Raw genomic sequence first — 17096 nt, 5'->3', positions numbered from 1 at the left:
TGTGATTCATATTGTAAAGCATAGTGTAACTTTTTTGATCTAAATTTTACTCCAAACAATAAATTCTGTATGCACTTACATGTCATCATTGTCTAAATGTCTTCTTAAGATGTACAGTCACTTGTAACGTAAAGCATATATATGACACACACAAAGATTTGTTTCTAAGGGAAGAAGCCAAAAGGTTACAACAGTAAAACACCTTAACTGTGCAACTGCTAGAAATGTCATTACTTCTGACTTCGAAAATTTTCTTTTCTAATCTGATGTATGTATAATGTAGAGCAGAAAGTGCAACACCATTTCGATTGACCTCTTACAAAGGCATTTCTTCAGTATGCAAGGAAGATGTTGATAGTGGTCTGGTGGAAATAAACATAAAGCTGTTCTCAACCTGATGGCTGGTTTGAACACAGCAGTGCTTCATCGTACATGGTGTTTCTGAAGATGATATAGTCGTGCTTTCTTCCAGTCTGGGAAATGGCCAATCTTACTAGTCATATGAGAATTTAGAGTTTAATGTGGAATATAATCCATGGTGTAGCTTGAAAACTCTACCTTCCCCCTTTTCCCCACACTGACAGATGTGAACATCATATTACTAGAGGGTAAAAAAAGAAAACTTATGATCAACAGCATAGTATGAGTGAGTTGTCAGTTTTAAATAGGAAAAATTTCACATTTATAGCATCAGCAGAGATGTGAACCATAGGGAGTAGGGCTCAAGAAGCATCAACTTTGATAATCAGCAATATTGTCTTTGTCTTCTAAAGCATGTGGTTAAAAAAAAAAAAAAAAGAATGGCAAACTGTGACAAGATTATAATGATGCTGTCAGATACCTATATCCTTTAATGTAATGTTCAAGCCGATCATAACAGTTACTTTTCTTTATCAGGTAAGTCAATTGTATCTGCACTTAACATTTATGAAAACTGCAGCACCAAAAAACTTGATGTAACTGAAATGGAGTTTGTACTAGATTAGGTGCATGAAGAAAAGTGTAGGATTACAGTACTATACATATCTTTGCTTCTGCAAATTCATTGTAGTGTGAAGCCCTTACATGCTGCAATCAGAGCTTCTAAATGACATGCTACAGAATCAAAGAAGGCCTGGATTTGTTCCTGGGAAACCTCCTTACATGCATTTGGTATTAAAGTCTTCAAATTGACAACAGTGGTTGCTGGTAGATTGTGACAAACAAGCTACTGACTAACCATGAACCAGGAATCATTGATGTGTAATGTTTTAGGTGAAAGTGCATGTCAGAGAAGTGATGGTACCATTTACTCTCCAAAGATGACTTGGACATGTCTCACCACAATTAGCCTGGCTTGTCATGATAAAATATGATGCGTGGTATTGTCTTAAGCAGGACAGTACCTTGGCCTCTACAACTTTCCTGTTTAGTGGTTGTTGTTCAACTTGTCAAATGGTTCAAATGGCTCTGAGTACTATGGGACTTAACATCTTAGGTCAAAAGTCCCCTAGAACTTAGAACTACTTAAACCTAACTAAGGACATCACACACACCCATGCCCGAGGCAGGATTCGAACCTGCGACCGTAGCAGTTCCGCGGTTCCGGACTGCAGCGCCAGAACCGCACGGCCACTGCGGCCGGCTTTCAACTTGTCCTCAGTACACTGGTGTTGATACCATTTGTTGTATCTGGTGATACCTGAAATCAATACACTTGATGTGTTTCTGTTACACTACTCATCATTGTAGGTTGCCAGATTGTGATCACCACTGGTGCATGTAACTTGTGTGGTCATCATTGTAGAAACTGAAATATCACAGTATGACAAACCTGTTTCCTAGAAGACATATTCTACCTGATTCAAGCTTACTCACCTGCTGATATCTGAATTTTTCACAATCATAAGGAATCCTGACTGTTGCTTTCACATTTCCACTTACTTGAGGGACACTTTAGTAAAAGGTTCTGCTGGGCTTGCACATAGTGCTCTGTCTTTACGGTCGTAATCACTTATTGCTGACACTGAGCGATGTGGCACAGTGGTTAGACACTGGACTCGCATTCGGGAGGACGACGGTTCAATCCCGCGTCCGGCCATCCTGATTTAGGTTTTCCGTGATTTCCCTAAATCGCTCCAGGCAAATGCCGGGATGGTTCCTCTGAAAGGGCACGGCCGACTCCCTTCCCCATCCTTCCCTAATCCGATGAGACCGATGACCTCGCTGTCTGGTCTCCTTCCCCAAAAAACCCAACCCAACTTATTGCTGATATATTGTTCTAAATGTCCTTAATGTTTGGATTAATTTGATTTATAATTCATGTTTGGATTAATTTCATTTATAATTCCTGGGTGTTGCAGGATTAATAAAGATTTGATGACAACCTTAATACACTGGCTTATATGCTCTTTTTGCAATCGTCAGAACTGCTTTTAATTTTAAATGAGTGGAAATTATTAAAGCTAAGTTCAGTAATCATTGATTAGTTGGAGCAATGCATGCTCAAATTTCCATAGTAATACAATAAATTAAGTAAATCTTAGTTTCCATGTATGCATCTCTTGTTGTAGATTGATGACATAGTTATTTTATAAATCTCCAAATTTGTTCTCAGATTAACCTAAGTACTTTCCTAGTTAAAGGATTTAGTAGACTACTATAGCCATAGTACTCAGTGAAATGGGCATAATCTTCTTTTCTGTGCATATGTATCAAGAGTTGCCATCTGGAAAATTATTGTGCTAAATGCATTCCCTGAAAATTATTCCCAGCAGTTACTGCATGAACCCACCGGAATAGTAAATGGTTGTGAAAACACACTTGATCTCTTAGCAACAAATAATCCTGAGCTAATAACGAGCATCAAAATGGATACAGGGATTAGTGAACACAGGGTTACCTTAGCGAGACTGAATATTTTAACTCTCAAATCCTCCAAAAATAAAGGAAAAATATGCCTATTCAGAAAAAGCAGATAAAAATTCACTTGGAGCCATCTTGAGGGACAATCTCTAGTTCTTCAAAATCAACAATGTACCAGTATGTGTAGACCAAATGTGGCTTGAATTCAAAGAAATAGTATCAACAGCAGTTGAGAGATTAATAACAAATGAATTAACAAACAGTGGAGCTGATCCCTTTTAGTACACAAAGTGGGTCAGAACACTGTTGCAGAAACAGTAAAAAAGCATGCCAAGTTTGAATGAACACAAAATGCCCATGATTGGTGATCTTCCCCAGAAGCTCAGAATGTAGCACAGATTTCAATACAAGAAGCTTATAATAGCTTGCACAACAAAACTTTGTCTAAAAACCTGGCAGAAAATCCCGAGAGATTCTGTTCATACATAAAGTATAATAGAGGCAAGACACAATCAATGCCTTCTCTGTATGATAGCAATGGAAATACTATTGATGACAGTGTTGTTAAAGCAGCGTTACTAAATGACAGCCTTCCAAAATTCCTTCACCAAAGAAGACAAAGTAAATATTCCAGAATTCAAATCAAGAACAGCTGCCAACATGAGCAACTTAGAAGTAAATATACTCGGAGTAGTGAAACAACTTAAATCACTTAATAAAAGCAAGTCTTCCAGTCCAGACTGTATACCAACCAGGTTCCTTTCAGAGTATGTTGATGCAATAGCTCGATACTTAACAACCGCACGCTCGATAAAAGATCTGTACCCAAAGACTGGAAAGGTGCACAGGTCACTCCAATATTCAAGAAAGGCAGTAGGAGTAATCCACTAAATTACAGGTCCATATAATTAACATTGATATGCAACAGGATTCTGGAACATATATTGTGTTCGAAGAGTATGAATTACCTCAAAGAGAATGGCCCATTGACACACAGTCAACACTGATTTAGAAAATATTGTTCTTGTGAACACACCTAGCACTTTACTCACATGGAGTGTTGAGTACTATTGACAAGGAATTTCAAATTGATTCCATATTTCTAGATTTCCAGAAGGTTTTTGGCACTGTACCTCACAAGTGGCTTGTAGTAAAATTGCGTGCTTATGGAATATTGTCTCAGTTATGTGACTGGATTCATGATTTCCTGTCAGAGAGGTCACAGTTCGTAGTAACTGACAGAAAGTCATTGAGTAAGACAGAAGTGATTTCTGGTGTTCCCCAAGGCAGTCTTATAGGCCCTTTGCTGTTCCTTATCTATATAAATGATTTAGGAAACAATCTGAGTAGCTGTCTTAAGTTGTTTGTAGGTATTGCTGTCATTAATCGTCTTGTAAAGTCATTACGGGATGTAAACAAATTGCAAAACAATTTAGAAAAGGTATGTGTATGGTGCGAAAATTGGCAGTTTACCATAAATAATGAAAAGCCTGAGGTCATCCACATGGGTGCTAAAAGGAATCCATTAAACTACAGTTACATGAAAAATCAGTCATATCTATAGATCATAAGTTCAGCTAAATATGTCAGAATTACAATTACGAACAACTTAAATTGGAAAGAACACACAGGAAATGTTATGGGGAAGGCAAACCAAAGAGTGTGTTTTATTGTCAGAACACTTAAAGGTGCAACAGATCTACTAAAGAGACTGCCTACACTACACTTGTCTGTCCTCTTTTTGGAGTACTACTGTGCGGTGTGGGGTCCTTACCAGATGGAATTAACAGAATACTTTGAGAAAGTTCAAAGAAGAGCAGCACATTTTGTATTATTGAGAAATAGGGGAGAGAGTGTCACGGACATGATACAGGATTTGTGTGGAGATCATTAAAACAAAGGCGTTTTTTGTTGCGGTGGAATCTTCTCGTGAAATTTCAATCTCTCCAACTTTCTGCTCTGTATACGAAAATACTTTGTTGATACTGGTCTACATAAGGAGAAATGATGATCATAACAAAATAAGGTAAATCAGAGCTCGCACAGAAATATATAGGTGTTAATTTTCTCTGCACACCGTTTGAGATTGGAATAATAGATAATTATTGTGAAGGTGGTTCGATGAACCCTCTGCCAGCCACTGAAGTGTGATTTGTATAGGATCCAAATAGCTGTAGATGTAAATGTAGATATAGAAGGTAAATGAGTCACGAGGGTGATACCCAGGCCCACATTCATGCGCGAGCTATCTAGGCTGCAGCCTAAGGACCCACACCACAAAATTTAAAATAAAACAGTCTTTGTTTTAATGCCGTGGTACAAGATCCCTTATTATTATTAATAACATATAAGCAAAATCAACAATAGAAAATACAAGATGGAATAATGACAATAGTATGAAAATGATAGATTGCTACTCGCCATAAAGCGAAGGTGTTGAGTCACAGACGGGCACAACAAAAAGAGTACTAAAAATGTTATCTTTCGGCCAGAAGGCCTTCTTCTGAAGTAGACAATGTATAGTCACACATTCATGCAAACACAGCTCTCACACACATGACCTCTGTGTCTGACTGCCAAGTGCAGACTGCGAGCAACTGCGCATTATGGGAGAATCAATATGGGTGGTGGGGGTAAAGAGGAGGTTGGGGCAGGAAGGGGGAGGGGACGGAGAGGAAGAGCAGGGTATGGGTGGGGGACAGTAAAGTGCTGTATGCAGGGATGAGGTGGAGAGAGGGTAGGGCAGCTAGGTGCAGTCAGTAGGTTAGATGGAGAGTGGGTGTTGGGGGGAGTAGAAAATGAGAGAAGTAAATGGATTGTGGGTGCACTTATGGAATAGCAGGCTGTGGAATGGGAATGGGGAAGGGGGTAGGTGGGTGAAGGACAATGACTAACGAAGGTTGAGGCCAGGAGGGTTATGGAAATATAGGATATATTGCACAATTCAGAAGAACTGGCATCGGTAGAAAGAATCTGTATGGCACAGGCTGTGCGGCATTCATTAAAATGAAGAACATTGTATTGGGCAGTATGCCCAGCAACTGAATGATCCTGCTGTTTAGTAGCCAGTTTGTCAGTGGCCATTCATGGGGACAGACAGTTTGTTGGTTGTTATGCCCACATAGAACGAAGCACAGTGGTTGCAGCTTAGCATGTACACTTAAGTTAAGAAAAAACAGAACACCTTGAATGACTAGAGATAGGATGTTCGTATTCACAGGTCATGTACATTAGTATATTCTGCAGAAATGATTAGCATTTGAACCGCATCGGGCCGCATGCTCGAGGCTGACGGAAGACTGTAAAACGTGACGGGGATGGGTCAGGTCGCACCACCCACTGACAAGATCAACATCTCATCTGAATGGCATTGCAAGACAGATCTGCATCCTCCCCAGCTCTGGTGTAACAGTGGAACAGTGTAATACATCATACACTATCTGGGGTGACAGTCTGTTGCCGTCTATTATAGCACGAGTTACATGCGCATTCTCCACTTCTCCATCTACCTTTGACGAATATGGAGAAATGTGCTAGACAGCAGTGGTGGATGGAATGATATTGCTGGGCACAGGAATGGCATCAAATAGGAGAAATCCAAGTTATGTTTGTGTGAAAATGATTGCCACATTTTGGTTCACCACTGATGGCCACATTTTGGTTCACCACAGACAGGGAACAGCATCATAGTGACTGCATTCACACAAGACATACAGTGCCAACTAAAGGCCTTTTGATGTGGGGTACTGTTGGGCACAATCACAAATCACAGTTGGTGCATGTCCAGGGTACTATGACCAGTATGGTTTAAGTGAATGACATCTTGCAACCCTTAGCCAGACTATTTATGCACAACACCACAGACACAATTTTTCAACAATACAGTGCATGGCCATATTTGGTGCACAAACGCGTGCCTTCTTGGTGTCACAGGGTGTCAGCCTTTTGCCCTGGCCTGCCAGATCACCAGACTTGTCACGAATCAGAAATGTTTGGGATATGGTGAAATGATCAGTGCAGCACTGTAACCCAATGCCAACCACCACAGATGAACTTTGTAACCATGTAATGCAGCATGGATGGCTATACCACAGGATGCCATTCACACCCTATACTCGTCAATGCCATCATGCACAGAACAAGTTATCAGGGCCCATGGGGGACCCAGTGCGTACTCAGCAACAGGACACATGCTGAATCAAGGTGACTGAAATGCTAATCATTTCTGTAGAACATACTAATGTACATGTCCCGTAAATATGAACAGCTTCTCTCTAGTCATTCAAGGTGTTGTTTCTTTCAGGGCATGAGTGTAGATCACATGACTGGTTTCACAGGTAGCTCTGCCTTTGATGGGATAGGTGATGATTGTGACTGGACTGGAGTAGGAGGTCATGGGAGAATGTATGGGACAGCTCTTGCATCTTTGTCTATTACAGAGATATTAGTCATGAGGTAAGGTGTTGGGAGCAGGGGTTGTGTAGGGATGGATGAGAGAATTTTATAGATTCGGTGGGTGGCAGAATACCACTGTAGGAGGGGGGGGGGGGGGGGCAGGATAGTGTGTAGGACATTCCTCATTTCAGGGTATGATGAAATGTAGTCAAAAGCCTGGCAGAGAATGTGATTCAGTTGCTTCTGTCTTTGGTGGTACTGAGTCATGAGGGGAATGCTCCTCTGTGGCTGGATGGTGGGACCTTGGGAGGTGGTGGGTGGCTGGAGAGTTAAGACATGGGAGATCTCTTTCTGGGAGGGTAATTATGGACTGCAAAGGCCTCAATGTGACTCTTGGTATATTTTGAGAGGGGCTGCTCATCACTACAGATGTGATGCCATAGGTGGCTAGGCTGTATGGAAGGGACGTCTGGGTATGGAATGGGTGGCAGCTGTCAGAGTGGAGGTATTGCTGGTATTTTGTAGGTTTCTTATGGACAAAGGTACTGATATTGCCATTTTTGAGGTAGATGTTAACATTGAGGAAGATGGCTACCAACCCCTCCCCACACCACCATTCTACATCCTGTTTTATTTCAGTTCAAACACATTAACCCTCTATTGCACAAGAACAGTAAAACTAAGAATTTTCCAATAACAACTTTGGATTTATACTTCATAGTGCCCATGAATGAAAAATAGATGATGATAAACTTTCTAGTATATATATTTTGGAAAATATCACTCTGTATGTTCAAATATACACTGCGCAAATACGGATGTAATGAGTACGTACATATTAGTTCGTATAAGGTACTACATTTTTGGAGAACAGAGTTCAAAATTTATGGTACATCGACAAATTAAGACTTTAAATTAAATTTTATTTAAAAAACGAAAATTAAAAACATTATAAAAGTTGGGTATACATCAGTTAGCAAAATGTCACTACTATGCAGTTACATATTTCCGGAATTTATACATTGTGAATATTGTAGAAACAATTTCTATCTGGTACAAAACACAAATAGGTGTTACATTTGGTACACATTACTTTTGTTATTTTTTGACATTTATTATATTTACATCTGGCAGATTTTTCACAGTAGTTAGGCCAGTGATCGATTCTGTCCTTCCTGATGTCAGCATTTGCTGTATTTGGCTGCCTTCTCTTTTTGGTGCCACTGCCTGGTGAGCTATCCAGCGATTGTCTCTTGGATGGTTTTCCTGACCAGCATAAGGATTCAGCAATATCAAGCTTGAAATCAAACAAAGCCATCTGGGTTTTCTCTTCAATACTATTTTCATGACAGGCTCTCTTGTAAAGTAGCCAAGCAACAACACAACTCATGTCCAATAAATGGAAGAACAGTCTCATGTAATATTTCTTTGACCTGATTTTCGTTCTGTACAGAGCTAATAAGGAGTCAATAGTGTCAACACCTCCCATAAACTTGTTGTACTCCTTCACAATCTTTGGGCATTTTATTTCGATATGTTGCTTTGTTTTTTTGTCATATCTTGCAACCTGGCTTTCTGGGTGAGTGCCTGAATAGGTGCCCAGAAGGCTGACACACCTGTTGTCTTGCCATTTCACAAGAATCAGGTCATATCCAGAAACAGATGCAGTGGATTCAACAGATGTGCCTCTTCCCTGCTTTTTCATTTCAGCATCAGATGGCATCTTAGTGTTTCTCACTCTATTCAACTGTACTGTTCCCAGACAGTGAATACCACATTTTACCAGCTCAACTTGAAGCTCTGGACTGCAGAACCAGTTATCATAGAACAGTTTATGATTTTTGTACTTTGGTATTCTTTCAGCCAATCTGAGCACTACATTTCCACTGGCGTTTACATTAGGAAGATGACTGGGTTGATTGACGGGTCCAGAATAGATTTCGAAATCATAAATAATACCACTGGCACCTGCTATGCAATATATTTTGTAGCCCCACTTTTTTGGTTTCTTGGGATTATACTGTTTGAAGCTACTGTGACCTTTGAATGGCACAGTTTGTTCGTCCACTGCAATGTGTTCTTCAATTGGTATTTTTGATAAATTTTTTCGCAGCATATCTGAGTATACAGTGCACGTCAGTGGCACAGTTACATCACATGAGCCAGTACAGAGTTCTGAAAATATGTATATTTAAATATACACAGTGCAATAGAGGGTTAATCTAACCTGATGTAGACACTTCTGCTGTCCCTCTTCTTCATTCATATCCACCCACATACGTGCAGTCCACATTACAATCTTTTTATTTAGTCTTTGACCTCATTGTGTTATCACGTCGATTTCAGTTCATTTTTGCCTTTCCCTATACTTCTACTCCCACAGGTTTATCTTGTGTCCCCATATTTCATCTGTTCTGCCGTTTTTTTTCCCCACATATTTTTGTACATTTTTTCCTTATGTATTTTTACATTATTTATGTATTTTTACACGTTTTTGTCCTCAACCATGGCTCCTTGCTCCTTCCATTTGCACAAATACCGAAAAGTTTTCTTATCCCTAGCCAGCACTCAGTTCCATATACTGTTCCTATGTTGTTGTTTGGCTCATAGTCGCCCCAAATGGCCTTGCCACCAAATTACCTCTCTCTGGCTGCAATCCCTCCTTCAACAATGACCTCCACCTGTTCAGATTCGGGCAGTCCATAACTCTCACCAACATAAAGAAACCAGAACCTAAACAGACCCGAAACTCAATCGTGAACCTTTTGCCCAAGCCTTAACCCCACAGAAGTAAAAGTCCTTTTGCAAAGGCCTTACCTTTTGCCCCACTCCCAAAATCAGTCGTGGTGGGTTTATTAAAGGCCATCTCTCTTTTTCCTGGTCCCTAGAGTGCAAAAACTTTTTAACCACCAACCCTACCAAATAGACCCAACCTAAGACCAATGTTGAACCCTGCCTGACTCAGTGCACTCCTCCTTCCAACTGTCAACTGTGATCCACCCCCCCCCCCCCCACTGTCCCCAAATCACCCCCTTTTAACTTCCCAGAATTTCTTAACCTTGAATCTTGTTTAATCATTATTCCCCAAATCCCTCAAACTGCAAGCTAACCTTACATCTGCTGAAAGGACTGCACTCCACCACCTAAAATCTGATCCTGAACTTATTATCCTATCTGCTGACAAAGGCTCCACAACTGTGGTTTTGAGCCTTAAGGATTGCCTGGCTGAAGGACTTCACCAGCTGTCAGATTCATCCACTTAAAACCCTTCCAGAAACCCATTCCAGAAATCCAGCAGGATCTCCAGTCTCTCCTCAAATCCTTAACCCCATCCCTAAACTTCTCCACAGAGTCTATCTCTATCCTTGTTCCTACATTCTACATGCTTCCTCAAGGCCATAAACCCAACCTCCCAGGACACCCTGTTGTGGCCAGTTACTGTGCCCCCACTGAAAGAATCTCTGCTCTTGTAGACCAACACCTTTAGCCTATTACCCACACCCAGCCCTCCTACGTAAAAGATACCATCCATTTTCACCACTGACTCTCCACAGTTCCTGTCTCTTTATCATGTGGTGTCCTGCTTGTCACTGTTGATGCCACCTCCCTTTACACTAGCATCCCCAATGCCCATGGCCTAGCCACTATTGAACATTACCTTTCCTAATGCCTGATTGATTCCGAACCTAGAACCTCCTTCTTGGTCACCATGACCAGCAACATCCTCATCTCAATTACTTCACCTGTGAAGGCATCACCTACACGCATATCCAGGGTGCGGCAGTGGGCACCTGCATGGCACCATCCTATGTCAAGCTATTGATGGACCATCTAGAGGAATCCTTCTTAACCACCCTGAATCCCAAATCTCTCACCTGGTTCAGATTCATTCGTGACATCTTCATGATCTGGATTGAAGGTGAGGACACTCTATCCACTTTCCTCCAGAACCTCAACACCTTCTCCCCAATTCACTTCACCACATTCCTCGATGATGATCTTCGCCTCAAAGATGGCCACATCAGTACTTTTGTCCATATAAAACCAAACAACTACCAACAATACCTCAACTTCAACTGCTGCCATCCATTTCATACCAAGAAGTCCCTTCCATACAGCCTAGCCACCTGTGGCTGTTGCAGATGTAGTGATGAGCAGTCCCTCTCGAAATATATCAAGGGTGTCACTGAGGCCGTCACAAATCGTAATTACCCTCCCAGGCTTGTACAGAAACAGATTTCCTGTGCCTTATCTTTCCAGTCACCCACTACCTCCCAAAGTCCCACCATATGGCCACAGAGAAGCATTCCCCTCATCACTGAATACCACCCAGTACTGGAGCAATTGGATCACATTATCTGCCAGGGTTTAGACTACCTCTTGTTTTGCCCTGAAATGAAGAATGTCCTCCCCACTACCCTCCCCACCTTCCCACAGTGTTATTCCACCCCCCCCCCCTCCCACTGAACCTACACAATATCCTCGTGCATCCCTACACAACCCCCTTTCCCAGCTCCTTACCTCATCGATCGTATCCCTGTAATAGAGAGAGATCCAAGACTGCTCCATAGATCCTCCCACCAATACCTATTCTAGTTTGGTCACAACTCTCATCAAAGGCAGGGATACGTGTGAAACTATTCATGTGATCTACAAATTAAGCTGCAACCACTGTGATTCTTTCTACATGGGGTGACAAGCAGTAAGCTGTCTGTCCACATGAATGGTCGCCCAGAAACTGTGGCCAAGAAACAGCGGAACCACCGAGTTGCTGTCCATACTGTCCGATGCAACATTCTTCATTTTAATGACTGCTTCACAGCCTGTGCCATATGGATCCTTTCTACCAACACCAGCTTTTCTGAATTGCACAAGTGGAAACCTGCCCTGCATTATATTCTGTGTTCCTGTAACCCTCCTGGCCTCAACCATCATTAGTTATTGTCCTTCACCCACCTATCCCCTTCTTTTCCACAAGTGCACCCACTTTCTTTTTACTTCTCTACTTTTCACTCCACACTCTGCTGAACAACCACCCCCTCTCCCTCCACCCTTCATCTGCACCTAACTGCCCTACCCTCTGTCCACTTCATCCCAGCATACAGCACTTTACCATCTCCCAGCTGTTCCCTGCTCTCCAGCCTCCTCTTAACCCCCACCACCCAGATTGCTTCTCCCATCATTCACAGTTGCGCAGTCTGGTCTCGATAGCCAGACAAAGTGATCACAAGTTTGTGAACTGCACTATATATCTGTGTGTGTGTGTGTGTGTGTGTGTGTGTGTGTGTGTGTGTGTGAGAGAGAGAGAGAGAGAGAGAGAGAGAGAGAGAGAGAGAGAGAGAGAGAGAGAATGTTGTTTATGTCAGAAGAAGGCCTTCTGGCAAAAACCTTACATGTTTAGTACTCTTTTTGTTGTGCCTGTCTGTGACTCTCAACATCTCTGCAATACGGTGAGTAACAATTTATTCTTCTCATAACATATATGCAATTATTTTATATGGGCTTACTAGACTGAATTCAGTGGACAGCTGATACAAATTAATCTTTTGAGCACCAGTGGTTTCTGCCTCGAATCAGCATTTTATTAATTTTATTTTGAAGTACCAATGTCTTTCACATGAAACCACTAATGCTATTGCAAGACAGATATCTTGTGGTACACTGAGGTACTTCTACAAATGTAGTGCACTGTAGCAGTCATTTACAGCATTCAAGGCAACAAGTGACATTTTTGGACAACTGAGTTATCTTGTAAGGAACGTCATCAATTTGAAGTGTAGGTGCAAACCAATTAGCCATTAGCATTATTTAAAACTTACTTTCTAAGGCTGATTATTCAGGAAATTATTGCATTTGTATTACATATAGGTAAAATTTGCATGAGTGATGTAGCTAGGATTACATTTATTCCATCTGAACTAAAAATAAAATAGTAAATGTTGAGAATTTTTATGGAGTTGCAATATAGCGTGACGCAAAGTATTGCTTATGGAAAGTGCACTTTCTCCTCAAAATTGTAATTTCCATGTGGAATTAAGGTGTAATTGTGTTGTCTGCAGAAGTTTTTTACTTGGCTCTTTACCACAGCTCACTTAACTCGGACAACCTGTTCGTGACAAATTGCACTTCTTGACTTTTTTCCCAGAATGTCATGATAAAACCACTGTATACTCCAGACTGACAAAGTGTGAACAATGTCTGCTTCCTGCCAGCTGTCACCAAATATTCTTGGTACATTCAAGGGGCTACTAAAACTACAATAGGCTATGGTATTGAAACTGATCATTTGTATAAACAAATCTTATAAATTAAAACCATTTGTATCCTGACCATTGAAGGATACTATGCTTCTGATGCACAACATCCACAAACTAGAATGTAAGTCAATTACAGAGAATTAAATTCAGTGTCACACACTCTTTAATTCTTCACTTATCATACGAAACAAACACACCACCACACTATACACGCACACCAGTTAGTCACCTACCCTCATCATATAGATTTAAGACACAATTCTCATACACCATGTGGAACAAGACCATTGTGAGCAGAACTAGAAAATAGTTTTCAATTATGTGGGTGAAGAACCCTTCAGGTTCTCTCAGCCAATAATACCACATGGCTCTTTCTTCCTTTGAATTATACATTTCATTCTGTACTAACATTTTTATTTTCTTATGTAATGTCCAGATTTTAGAAATAATGAAAGACATTTTCAATATCTCCAAGTTAGTGTAACTCTTCATCCATTCTTACTCCTCATAAACATCATTTGCAATAGCAGACCCATTGTCATGTGTGGATGCAGGCAATGTCATGCATAGCTTTACTCCAAATAAAACTAGTGATGGATAAAAAATAAAGTATGAATTTGATTGTTCAGCCAAAGTTAGAAAAACTGAATGTTCCGCTACAATATTTAGAGAGTGCTGTAGTATAATGGTGTCTTTGTGACTGTATTTATAGCTAATTAATTTTTTTATTTACTTGTTTCTGTCACTTCTCCATTACTGTCGCTTCTATTAGCTAAATATAAGTTTCCTTTCATTCACTGTTCAACAAACAGCATCTTGAACAGTTTATTCCCCTTCACTTTTGTCCACAAACATAACACCTGGCATGTTAATGTAGATGATTTGTGGAAATAATATTGGTTTTCTGTTTCTAGCAACACATTGAGAAAGCATCAGAAGCGTTGAAACAGTGTATGGCAGTGTGTAATAGGTATCGCAGGAAGAATACTATAACTGAATCAATTGGTAAAATGGTGAAGAAACCTAATTATGATTTATACACAGCAGGTGTGTGTCTTTGCTTAATTTTTCATATAGTAAATTAGTTCTTAGCAGTGTTGTTTGATTTTAGTGTATAATTTTAAACTGTAATACTAATTTTCTGCCTTTTGTGGTATTTTCAGAAGAGGTCCATGCTGAATTATGTTACGCAGAAGCTTTACTGCTGAAGTCATTGCTTACATTTGTAGAAGATGAAACATTAGTTAGTTTTATCAAAGCAGGCATTAAAATAAGATCCTGTTATAACTCATACAAGTAAGTCTTAATCTTTGGTAACATAACAGCTTTTTAATATGGTTCTTGATTTTGCTGAATGGATATGTTTTACATAGCACTAGAATCTGCTCTGTGTAGAGAAAGTAGAAGCCATAATTAACCAGTTATGTCCCACCACATTATCATATTTTCAAATCATATTAACATATCAAAATAACAGTGTTTTACAGATGAATTATTAATTTTTTTTTCATTCAAGTCATCATCAGTTACTTAACACATTGCCTGGGAAAAAAAGTGAAACACCCTGAAGACATGGTCAGATTTCAATGCAGCTTCTTATGCTAACACACCATTGGTGTGTATGTAAATGATTAGAGTTGAAATTCTGTGTGATAAATAGAACAGTGGCAATGTTACCTTCATGTTGCTAAAAAGTATGACAGGATATGTAAAGGCACGAATGGCATCGGATGGTGAGTGATGACCGTGAAGGACATACATGTCACGTACACATGTGAGACAGCATTATAAGCAAGTGACAGGGTTCGAAAGGGTCTTCATTATGGGTCTCCATTTGCCCATGTGGGACTGTATGGGGACTTGAGGACAAATATACTTGTTGTCAATGTGTGATCAACCACGTCTGAAAATCGCACGAGGTCCCTCAGGGACTCGGCATTCATTTTCTGGATACAGGCTCGATGTCCCTCGGGTTCCTGAGCTCAGGACTGGTAAGCGCCGCCAGTCCACTGTCACCACAAGCTCTGGGCCTGCTTCAGTGACCACTGTGCAGCATATCAGTGGAATGTTGTATGGCACAGGTGATGGGGATCTTGGCTTGACCGCCTGGATCGCGAGAATGGTAAAAACCTCTCTTAAAAAAAAACCTGAATCTTGAGTTGTGCTGTGGACCAATGAGATGCGTGGCTGTTGAGGTGGAACAGTCATAGTGGGCAACCTCTGGGAACATTGCCACACCTCAGTTGTATAAGCCTTACACAGGCACATGAGGCTCTGTCTGAATGGACCCTCATTTCCCTAGCTGCTTGTGGGACTGAGATGGAACCCTCGAAATTAACTACTTCTCCTCTGAGCAGAAAGGGTGGGCTGCTGGTAGGTACTAACACCCAGTCTAAGGAGAGGACTCATATAGCCAATCATCCTGATTCAGGGATTGTACAGAGTTCTTCAGTACACAGTAACAGAATGCATGTTGCTGGTCAGAATGTGTTTTTGATTGTGAAGTGAAAAGAGGGCAGCTTTGATAAGGTTTTACCTTTTTATATTTGTGAAGGTTTGTAGAGCATTGCAGGTACTCTGAAATCAGTTAAGTGAGAACACTTCTGGTTGAAACTGCTAGTTCCCAACTAGTCACCAGCCTTCAGAAAGCTAAGTGCTTTGGAGAGTGTGCTGTAGGAACAGAGCTCCACATCACCTTGAAACATAGCAAAGGGGTTGTGACCTATAAGAGATCTGGTCAACATTCCTAAGGATGAATTGAAGGATGAGTGGGCTCAGGGAGGGATTGTTTATGTGCAACACAATATATTGAAAAGTGTGGATGGGGATCTCATAAAATATGACTCCTTCAACTGTACCATCAGTAGCATGAAACTCCCAGAGCATATCAAGGCAGATTTCCTTTGTCTAAGTGTATGGCCATATTCCCCAACCCAATGTGCTGTTTTCGATGCCAGCACTTTGGGTGCACCCCCATAGAATGTAAGGGTGAAGCCACTTGTGGGGAAATGTGGCAAGGCCGCCAGTGATGGAATTAGTTGCTTCTCCCCTCTGAAGTGTGTAAATTGATCTGGGGAGCACCCTGTCTGGAGAAGGGATTGCAGTGTTTCCCTTGAAGAAAGAAAGATACAGGAGATAAAGACATTAAAATGCATCCCATATGGTGAGGCCAAGAAGAAATAGAAGGCCATGCAGCCTCCCACATTCACTACATCATTTGCTTCAGCCCTTAAAAAGTATCTTTCAACAGCCAGTGCACCTATGCAAATGTAGGTTGCTTGTATCTTCACTAATGACTGTGTTTGTCAGTGCACATGTGAAGCTGCAGTTGTTTCAGAGCCCATAGTTCTCCTGAGAATATCAGATAAAGCAACAGTTGCCACCACTGTGGACTTTTCAGTATGTCCAAAGGCAGAGCCTGGTAAAAAAATCCAGCACTGCCTCCACTATTGTTGCAGTGCTTCAGAGCAAATGGACTACGAAGTCTACCTGGGGCACCCATCTTGCCCCAAACCTCAAACTCCACCCACTGTGGGGTCACTGCCGCGGTGGAAGGACAGGGTGAAAGTTCAACCCCTGTGATAAATGGCTCCCATACTA

General features: G+C 41.0%; 1 protein-coding gene across 5 annotated transcripts in view; it reads left to right on the top strand.

The window, feature by feature from the left end:
* Positions 1–17096, top strand: part of LOC126248031 (tetratricopeptide repeat protein 39B-like) — a 332375-nt gene that overhangs the window by 243898 nt on the left and 71381 nt on the right. For all 5 annotated transcript variants that reach the window (XM_049948636.1, XM_049948634.1, XM_049948637.1 and 2 more), the window contains 2 exons: positions 14411–14543; positions 14660–14792. In XM_049948636.1, coding sequence (XP_049804593.1) covers positions 14411–14543; positions 14660–14792 — 266 coding nt within the window. The remainder of the gene's footprint in view (positions 1–14410; positions 14544–14659; positions 14793–17096) is intronic.

This window comes from Schistocerca nitens, chromosome 3 (genome assembly GCF_023898315.1).
Source record: "Schistocerca nitens isolate TAMUIC-IGC-003100 chromosome 3, iqSchNite1.1, whole genome shotgun sequence".
In the NCBI taxonomy this organism is placed as follows: domain Eukaryota; kingdom Metazoa; phylum Arthropoda; class Insecta; order Orthoptera; family Acrididae; genus Schistocerca; species Schistocerca nitens.
This window is presented reverse-complemented; position numbering and strand designations above follow the sequence as displayed.